This window comes from Trichechus manatus, unplaced genomic scaffold (assembly GCF_000243295.1).
Source record: "Trichechus manatus latirostris isolate Lorelei unplaced genomic scaffold, TriManLat1.0 scaffold00002, whole genome shotgun sequence".
Lineage (NCBI taxonomy): Eukaryota > Metazoa > Chordata > Mammalia > Sirenia > Trichechidae > Trichechus > Trichechus manatus.
In genome coordinates, this window is record NW_004443938.1 from 11607122 (window position 1) to 11617823 (window position 10702).

Below are 10702 nucleotides of genomic sequence, written 5' to 3' on the forward strand. Positions count from 1 at the left end.
ACCACCTTGCACCAGCCATCCAGGACACTGTGGCTCCTCAAACACGTCGCACTGTTTCATGCCTCTGTGCCTTCACACTGCACAGCTGGAGCTTCTTCCACCTGAAATGTCTTCTCTCACGTTCTATCTCTAACTAATGCTTATCCCCACTTCAATATCCAGCTCAACTATCCCGTCATTCAGGAAGTTTTCCTTCACTTTCCAGTCTGATTCACTCCCACAACACCTGTTTTAACATTTATGACACTGTATTCTTTTCCCTCTTCCCTCCCCTGCCCCAGCCTGTAGTTCACAGATGGTAGGGACTATGTTTATTCGACTCTGCATCCCTGTGTCCGACTTGTATTAATACCTGTTGAGAGACTCAATGACTAAACGTATTTCAAAAGTAGACTCACAATGTTAGAGTTGTAAGGGGCCCTTAAGGATATCTAGGTCAATCCTCCCACTTGGCAGATAAGAAGACTGAGGCCCAAAGACTAATGATCTGCCTGAGGTCACACAGCACAAATTAGTAGCTGGGTAAGGACTAGCAAAGTAGATGAGAGACGTGGCACTTTAAAATATTCCGTAAAAACAAAACCTAACATTTAACTGATACACTTCTTCTGAGTAGTTCAGAACACTCTAATGTTATTAATAATTATAGTCTCACCACCTCCACGAGAGGTAACAATTAACCACTTGGCTGCTAATCAAAAGGTCAGCGGTTTGAACCCACCCAGCTCCTCAGGAGAAAGACCTGGCAATCTGCTCCCATAAAGAATACAGCCTATAAAACCCTATGAGGCAGTTCTACTCTGTCACAAGAGGTCACTGTGAGTTGAAATTGCCTCAGTGGCACCTAACGACAACAACATATGTTAGCAACTAACACTTTCCAGCATTGTTCCTCGATTTAAATGGTTCTCAGTCAACAAACTTGTATGTTTTATAACAAGGCAAGACTCCCGGGAAACTTCTGGTGAAAATACAGCACTGACAGGATCAAACACTCACAGAGGGCCACTGTATTGAATGTTAAAGGGTTTATGTGACAAGCTAGACACAGTATGTGGTCTCAAGGAGCCACACTGCAAGTCTTAACAGGACCCACTAAGAGAAGGATACTTCACACAGTGAAGATCTGCTCATACTCATATGCCAAATATATTTTGTAACAGGGAATAAGGTTCACTCCACTTCATTTTAATTTAAGCCCTACTCAAGTCCAACACATTTCAGCGCGGACCGAATCATTTCTCAACAGCCGACGGCAATGCTACAAGAGTAGACTTGGAAGGGCGTTCTTAGCACATTAAAAATGGCGGCCTGTCTCTCACCCCCACATAGGAAGAGAACAAGGGAAAGAGAGTAAACACCCAAACCAACAAGACCCAGGGTAGTCCACAGGAAGACCATGGGATTTGGATCCAGAAGACTGAGATCCAAATCCCAGAACTCTGGCATACTAGATTATCAACTTTGGGAAATCGTTTAACCTCTCTGAACTCGGCTCCCTCTCAATGAGATGAGTACATTACCTACTTCACAAGGTTGCTGAGAAAATAAAATGAGATAACATACAGGGAAATGTTAACTTCTAAGGCACTGTTAACTTCCAGTTATTATTACAAGCAAGTAAAAACTCATGAAGAGGAACCTGGAATTATGCAGAATGTCCTTTATAGATTATGATGATGCTCTAATTGAATCATTTCCTCCACATACTGGAGGCATCAGAAGAAGAAGAAGAGTATTATCATGCTTTTAATCAGCATTAACAGCCCTCAAGCTGTTCTGCTGCACTTACAGACACGCTTTAGAATTTGCATGACTCTCCCCGATGCAAAAATAAACATCGAGGGTGGACAGGAAAGCAGAGTGAGACACTCAAAACTGACATTTAGCACTAAGGAGACAGTGGCTTAGCCAACCCCCGCCCCCCCGCCTGTAACCCTGCCCCCCCACCGTCTTCCAGAGGCACCACACGTACCCCAGCAGCTAAGGGGCTGCCCCAGCTTTAGGATTAGGCTTCAAATCCCTTTCTTACCGATGCTTAATGGAAATTCCCTGACACGCAACCAAATTGACTCCTAATGAGTGTCGTGGTTTGAATTATGTCCCCCAAAAAATGTGTGTAGCAATTTGGCTAGGCCATGATTCCTGGTACTGTGTGATTTTCCTGTATGTTGTAAACCTGCCTCTGTGATGTTAATGAGGGAGGATGGGTGGCAGTTGTGTTAGTAAGGCAGGACCTGATCTACATACAAGACTGGATTGTGTCCTGAGGCAACCTCTTGAGATATAAAAGACAGAAGTGAGCAGTGAGACCGGGGGACCTCATACCATCAAGAAAGCAGTGCCGGGAGCACAGCGCGTCCATTGGTCAGGGGTCCCTGCGCCAAGAAGCTCCTAGTCCAGGGGAACACTGATGAGAAGGCCGACAGAGAGAGAAAGCCTTCCCCTGGAGCTGACACCCTGAATTTGGACTTTTAGCTTACTTTGACTGTGAGGAAATAAACTTCTCTTCGTTAAAACCATCCACTTGTGGTATTTCTGTTACGGCAGCACTAGATGGCTAAGACAATGAGAGACCTGTCCTTCCCCACTGAATATCCGAGGGATGTTCCAATGAATAGCAAAATTGCAAAAAGGCAAGCACTATAGGGAAAAACAAAGCAGATGACTGAAAGTCTGTCCTAATTTTCTCATCTCTATAAAGCCACAGCAACCCTAAGTACTTCTCTCAAACTAGGGTGGGAATAGCAGCAGAGGAAGACGGAAATGTCACCGGAAGGCCAGGAGCGCCCTCTAAGGGCGACCACATGCAAGCGCTGTCCCCTCCACTCAGCAGAAGCGCGAAAAGGCAGGTCTTGGCTGAGAAAGAGGACAGATGCTTGGAGAAAAATGTGCCTTCCAGATGACATCACCTTCCACTCAGGGACACAAAACTTCCTTATTCGATATTTCTAAATCTTAACCATCCAGATCATACTGAAGAATTTTCCTCAATGAGGTAATAATAATACAATTCCCAAAATTAAATTCAGATTCTTTGTACCTATCATAACTTTTAAGGGGAAGGAAAAGAGGCTGTTCACTCATATGAATAACCAGTATCCCCATAACACCAAATGCTCTAATATACGTCTACTAAGGTTGGTAAGGGGGCACTGGTGATTCTGCGGTAGAATTCTCACCTTCCATGCAGGACCCAGGTTCCATGCTCAGCCAACATGCCTCATGGACAGCCACCACCCATCTGTCAGTGGTGGCTTGCATGTTGCTATGATGCTGAACAGGTTTCAGCAGAGCTTCCAGACTAATACAGAGTAGGAAGAAAAGCCTGGCAATCTACTCCCAAAAAATCAGCCAGTCAAAACCCTATGGATCACAAAGGTCTGATCTGCAACTGAGCATACGGATGGCGCAGGACTGGGCAACGTTTTGCACCATTGTGCACGGGGTGGCCATGAATCAGGGACAGATTTGATGGCAGCTAAAAATAACAACAAAGTTGGTTGGTAAAGATATGGATGAAACAATACCCAGCACTGTCCCCCAGCTACTCAGCTCCCTTCCCCAAAGGCAGCAAGCTTTCCCATTTCTTGTGTATCTTAACACATGATTTTATGCATTTGCAAGTAAATATACACACATGTATATTCTTTTCTCTCCTTTATTTTTATACTTTTAAATACTCACTTCTGTATTTTCTAACTGAAATAAGAGCTCCTGAAAACCAAGGTGTAATTATAACTCAAGAAATTTCTAAATGCCATCTGGAGCAATGAAAGAGGTGCAGTCCTTAATCAGCAGAGAGTGATGGGGTCTTTTCTGAAATGCTTGCTTGTGGGCTCCCACCCCACCCCTACTCCTTGGGGTAGTCAGAATAATGGTCCCCCAAAAGGAGTCCTTGAGGACTAAGATGTGCCTGACCCAAGCCATGGTGTTTTCAATCGCCTCATATTCATGTAAAAGCTGGACTACGAATAAGGAAGACAGAAGAATCGACACCTTTGAATTGTGGTGTTGGCGAAGAATACTGAATATACCATGGACTGCCAAAAGAAGGAACAAATCTGTCTTCGAAGAAGTACAGCCAGAGTGCTTCTTGGAGGCAAGGATGGCAAGGCTTTGTCTTGTGTACTCTGGGCATGTTACCAGGAGGGACCAGTCCCTGGAGAAGGACATCATGCTTGGTAAAGTCTGCAAAAAAGAGGAAGACCCTCAAAGAGATGGATTGACACAGTGGCTGCAACGATGGGCTCAAGCATAACAACGATTGTGAGGATGGGGCAGGACCAGGCAGAGTTTTGTTCTGTTGTACACGGGGTCACTAAGCATTGGAACCGACTCGACAGCACCTAAGAACGACAACAAAGAAGTCCACGTCCTAATTCCTAGAACCTGTGAATGGCAAAAGGGACTCTGCAGATGTGAACAAATTAAGGAGAGATTATCCACAGGAGATCATCTTGTGGGCCCAATCAGAAGGGTCTTTATAAGTGAAAGAGGGAGGCAAGAGGACATGAGCCAGAGAAGGAGATGTGACTAGGGAAGCAGAGTGATGTCATGGAAGGGGTCACAGGCCAAGGAATGCAACGTGTCCTCCAGAAGCTGAAAAGGCAGGAAGTGGACTCTTCCTAGAGTCTGCCGAAGGAATGAAGCCCTTGATTTTAGCCCAGTGAGACCCACTTCGACCCCCAACCTCCAGAACCGTAAGATGATAAATTCGTATCGTCATAAAGCCACTAAGTTGATGTCAATTTGTTACAACAGCCACAGGAAACTAATACACCCCTCCACTGTCCACCCCCTCTCCTGCCTGTATTCAGAGAATGGGTCTATATGAAGAAGTCCTGGTGGCACAATGGTTAAGCGCTCAGCTGCTAAACCAAAGGTCAGTGGTTCGAATCCACTGGCCGCTCTGTGGGAGAAGGATGTGGCCGTCGGCTTCTGTAAAGATTACGGCCTTGGAAACTCTATGGGGCAGTTCTACTCTGTCCTACAGGGTGGCTATGAGTTGGAATCGACTCCACAGCAATGGGTTTGGGTTTTTTGTTGTTGTTGTTGTTGGGCCTATATGACTTCAATATAAACATGAAGAGGATTGATAAGAAATATCTGATAAGGCTCTGGCACTATCCAGTGATAACTTTCCAGGGATATGAACTGGCAGAATGTTAACTCTCCTAGCCATACTGATCCAATTCTACAATTCTATTGTAACCTCTAATTCTGTAGGAATGAATTTCATGCTTAATTGCCAAATAAAATGGGTCTTCCATCCGGTGGGCTCCAAACCACAAGATAAAAGAAACGATTATTTTCACCCTCTACTCTCAAAGAGGAGGCCCTGGGTGATGTAAACGGTTAACGCACTCAGCTACTAATCGAAAGGTTGGAAGTTCAAGTCCCCCTGGAGGTGCCTCAGAAGAAAGACCTGGCAATCTACTTCCAGAAAATCAGCCATTGCAAACCCTATGGAGCACAGTTCTACTGCAACACACATGGGGTCGCCCTGAGTCATAATTGACTCAACAGCAACTGGTATATACTCTCATAAAGGACAGAAGTAGAAAGGAAATGAGAAAGGGCACCCCCCTGCCCCAGCTCTACCACTTACCCATCAGAGTCAAAGGCAGACTGGGCCACAGGAAAAGCCCCTATGGTGAAAGGTATCTTTCCATCTAGTTGGTCTCTCTCAGAGTGGAGACCCCCAAGGCCACAGAGTGGGTGAATGACAGTGCCGAGACTCACAGCAGCCATCTTGATCTTTAGCCTACTTCCCTTCCTATACACCAGTGGTTGTCAAAATGTTTAGTCTCGGGATTCTTTTCTACTCTTAAATTAATGAGGGTCCCAAACAGGGTTTTGTTTATGTGGGTTTTATCCACTGATAGCCACTGTATTAGCAATTAAAACGGAGAAAACTTTAAAGTATGTATTTATTAATTCCTTTTAAAATACTAAGGCATTCCTTGTTGACATATATATTTTATGCAAAAGAACTACGTTTCCCAAAACAAAAGGCAACAGTGGGAAGAGAGGGACCGTTTTACATTTCTGCCCACCCCTTTCACAGAAGATGGCTGGATTCTTCCATCTGCTTCCGCATTCGATCTACTGCAATATGTTCTTTTGGTTGAAGTGCCTGAAAAAAACCTGGCCTCGCACAGATATGTAATTAGAAAAGGGAAGAGTATTTTGGATAATTTGGAGAGATCTTTGATACTACACTAAAACTCACCAAGTATCACCTTTTTATGTAGAATCTGAAACCATATAAATCTTTTTCTTCATATTTTGTTATATTAAAATCCACTGGTCTCTCTTGCACTTTGAATGGGTCTTGTACCCATGCACTATTCTGTGATATTGAGCATTGATCGCTGGGATTTATTGCTTCACTCAGTTATGCAGATCATCCAAACGCTGACATGTTTTAGAACACAAGATTTAAAAATCACCGCCGATCTCATCAGAAATGTCTTTAAGTGTTAGGTAGGAAGCCTTCAAACTCATCATGGTGGAAACGAGTTTGGCAACATTCTAATTTTCGCTTGAAAGCTCAAATTTTTATTACTGGCAAGAAACCCTAGCGTTTTTAAGAACATGTCTGCCAACTACCCAGGTTGTGGTAACTATAGTTGGTCTCTACCGAAAAACTCATTGCCATCGAGTCAATTCTGACTCCTAGCGACCCTACAGGATAGTGTAGAACTGCCCCGGAGGGTTTCCAAGAAGCGGCTGGTGGATTCCAACTACCGACTTTTGGAAAACAGCCAATCTCTTAACCACTGCGCCACCAGGGCTCTGTAGTTGAGGTAAATATGCCAAGCAATGAAAAAAGCAGCTAGTTCAGCTGGCAACTCAAACTCTCACACAAGTGTTGGCCCTCGAGCTTACCATTGCCCTTGGTAGCCTTCCTATGTCTTCATACAGAATATTAAAGGGACAAGCATTCGAGGGTAGGAGTTGATAAAATTGATCACTTGTACTGCTGCATCAAGGGCATTCTTAATTGAAACTCGCATATCTTTCGTTAACTACAAAGGCATGAAAAATGCAGTGACTACTAGTACAGTTTGATGCACTGTCTTAATTCATGCTTAATTCATACCAAGTTTTGCACCCTCGGTGAAAAACGCAAACAATATCTTAGTATTCTTTTAAAAGTAGTTTTGACCTTGGCTCTTGGGGAACCCCCTTCCAGGGATCCACAAACCCTACTTGGAGATCTGCTGTTATATACCATGCTACCCAATGTGTCCTCAGTAGCTTCCCACCTTCTGTCTCTTAATCCACCCGCCTCCTACACCTCCCATTTCTCCTCCTTTGAGGGCCTACGGTCCTAAACTGTCACCTCTTTTGCTAAAATCTATGTTCTCTGGGTCTTAGCTCATACTCCATAATGCTCTATTCTTCTTCACCTACATTAAAACACCCTTTTTACAATGTCCCAATCAATTTAATAAATATATTTATATCAATATATACAGATGTCTAACATTTGCTTAATGTGCTACCCCTCCCAGGGGTATGTGTATTTTAGACGCACATTGTTCAACCCAAAGGACAAGCTTTAATAATGGATCCTATACAAAAGATCTGGGCCATTCCTAGTGCAGACAGGCAACAGCCCAGTGTCCCTGTATATCAGGCCAACAACGTGAGGCTGGCATAGTCATCAGACTGGCAAGCTCCACAGGTACAAAAGGCCGTTTGACAAACACCAATGCCCCCTCCCTCCACTTTCAGAGAAGGAGGCACTTTCCCAGGTCCAACTCAAACTTCCTCTCTTAATCTCCCACGCCCACGCCAAAGATTTCCTTGAAATGTTATGACGTTGTTGTTGTTAGGTGCCATCAAGTCTATTCCAACTCATAGGGACCCCATGTGACAGAGCAGAACTGCCCCGTAGGGTTTTCTAGGCTGTAATCTTTACAGGAGCAGATCGCCAGGTCTTTCTTCTGCAGAGCCACTGGGCAGGTTCAAACCATCAACCTTTCGGTTAGCAGCCAAAAACTTACTGTTGCACCACCAGGCCTCCTTGAATGTCATGCAAGACACTAATCTCACCACAAGCCAAGGAGCAAATGATAAAATAAGATTCTCTGACTGAGCTGTGTATGAGTCTCAGAACCCCCCAGTCATGACTACAGGTCCTTGGTCTCCGCCTATGACAAAGCACACTCCTTCTTGCAACACTTTCCCTTTCATTTGGAAGGCAATTCCTCAGTGACTTGTAGGAGCAACAAATACTGAAGTAAAAAAATTAGATAAAATTAGATACTGTCATGGTTTGGCTTTGTTTCAATTGACATATCTCTGTTGTGGTTTTGTTATTACAGCCCTACCTGCTCCTGGGAAATCATTCAAATACTGGCAAAATATAGAAACTTTAAAGACGAAAATAAGAATCACCCATAACCATCCCGAGATAGCCACTGTAAGAGTGTGTGTGTGTGTGTGTGTGTGTGTGTGTGTGTGTGTGTGTCTTCACACGTTTTTAGAAAAATGTATCCTACCAGACCAGCAAGCGCTGTCAGAATTGTAATGGCTGCAGAGTAGCCCATTGTAGGGATGAATGGGGGGTGGGGAGGCAATGCTGGTCTATTTTGTTCTGCTTTTTAATTCACCCCAAGTTGAAGGGTTTATTTAGATCTTTAGAGTACTGTGCAAATCACCTCTGTTTTATGGACAGTGCTTCTGGAACCGGGGTTTAAATGTGGCTCTGGGGCGGTTCCTTACAGAGACTGTGGCCCCGAAGGATTGGGTGGGGGAGGCCTGCCCGCAGCTCTGCTGTCTCCATGCATTAATTCAAGCAGAGAGTGAGCAGTCCCAGGACACAAGTCAGGGAACAGGGGCGGCAGCCCAGCCGTGACTGCAAGCCACCCGGGGAGCCTTCTGGAGGAGCAGATGAGATGAATCGAGTGCCCCTGGTTTCTTCCACAGCACGGGAGCGATCTGCGGCTTGCTCTGTCTAGTTCCTTCCCTCTGGTATTTAGTATTGAGTTTAAACGTGGCAGATGCTCCTTTTAAAATAGGCTTGTCCGCCTTTGTCCATTTCTAGCCTGGTCATCATTTTACTGCAAATCCCACGTCAACCCAGCCGAGGAAAGTGCCAGCAGGCGTTCCAGCTCCAACATTCCACGACTCAGTGGTTTACTAAGCAGAATGCAGAAGAAGGGACTGTGAAATGAAGCAGGATTCATTCGGGGAGAAGTCCCCAATGAGCCTGACTTCAGACCCACTCACGTTCCACCCATTGGACAGGTGGCCGTGCCATCTGAAGGGAATGAAGCTGGCATCACCCTGAGTCCAGTTGAGCAGTGGTTCCAACTCTAGTCTGCTTTCTGAAAACAAAAACTCTTTCACTCAGAAAAATTTGAACTTGAAGGGAGGGGGAAATAGCATGGGCTGTAGTTAGGGAAGTTGGGAGGCTTTAAAATAGTTTTACTCCTGTCAAATACTGTAGAAAATATTTAGTGAATGCCTTCCTAGAAATCACTAACAGGAAAAGGAAAAAAAAAAAAAAAAACCCTACAGCTGAAACTGCTTTTAGGAAAAAGTGATATTTACCATCAGAGCAGTTGGCGGTAAACCTGAACCAAGACTGAAGCCACCCATAAGAGCCACAAGGCGCTGGGTCCCCCAGCTTATCTCCCTTGTCCATGGTAATAAGGGAGCGGTACAGACACTAAATAACACCAGGCAGTACGGAGCCCTCATTGGCCTTGCATCTGAATTTTTATAACCCAGCTGGGAGTGAACAGTATCAACAAAATTGTCAACTTCTTAGATTCCTACAAACCGACGACGTAAATAAAAGCCACAACAGTTTAGTGGGAAAATGCCTGCACAGGAGGTGGGAACAAGGGCTATCAAAGGCTTAGCGATGAAAAAAACCACCGCAAATTTGTCTCTTGCTGTGGGAAATGCGCAAGAAATCTGACAACACCCCGCGGGTGTTTTCTGAAAAGCACTGCTCCCATTTCTGCCCCCAAAGACAGCCGCCCTCCCGGCTCCAGCCCGGCCCTCTCCGGAGAAGGGTGAGCTGTTCCCAGACGGATTCTCGTACTTCCCTCTCCCTCCTCTCAAGCCAGATATCATCTCCCAGCTAGAAACTTCCCACCCCGGGCGCGCGGGCCCAGCTCCCTGGCGCCCACGACTTCCCCGGAGCGCGGTTCTTCCTGGCGCCTAGGTACCGACGCCCGTGGCAGCCGCAGCCTCTTCTTTTGCTTTTCTAGAATGGTCCTGCCTCTCTGCCTTCCTTATGGAGCGGCCCCTCCAACAACCATCCCTGCCTCCGGACAGGTGAACGCGAGGAAGGGATGCCCACGTCCGCACGCGCGTCCTAGCACCCCGGGGAAATTCTGGACAAAGAAAGGCATGTCGCTCCACCACCCCGAGATGTCGCCTGAATCTCGGGAGAAATTAGCCGGTTCACTCTCACGATGCCGGGGCGTCCGACGGCAAAGGTAGCACCGCAGGCGCGGAGGTCCCCCGCGCGGAGAGACCCAGCGTCCCCACAGCCCTCTCCGCGCGCCCGGACCCACGAGCAAGGAGGACGCACAGGTTAGTGACACACGACACGCAGCCAGCATGGAGCGGTGGAGAGAGACTGCCGGGAGGTGCGGAGGGCGGGGGCAGGCGAGTACCTGGAGCCCCCGCCGAGGCGGCGACGGCCAGCAGCGCGGCTAAGAACAGCAGC

At 46.1% G+C, this 10702-nt stretch overlaps 1 protein-coding gene across 1 annotated transcript in view; it reads right to left on the minus strand.

The window, feature by feature from the left end:
- FNDC1 (fibronectin type III domain containing 1) overlaps positions 1-10702 on the minus strand; it is a 116230-nt gene that overhangs the window by 102504 nt on the left and 3024 nt on the right. Inside the window, exon 3 of the mRNA XM_012554584.1 lies at positions 10548-10688. Coding sequence (XP_012410038.1) covers positions 10548-10688 — 141 coding nt within the window. The remainder of the gene's footprint in view (positions 1-10547; positions 10689-10702) is intronic.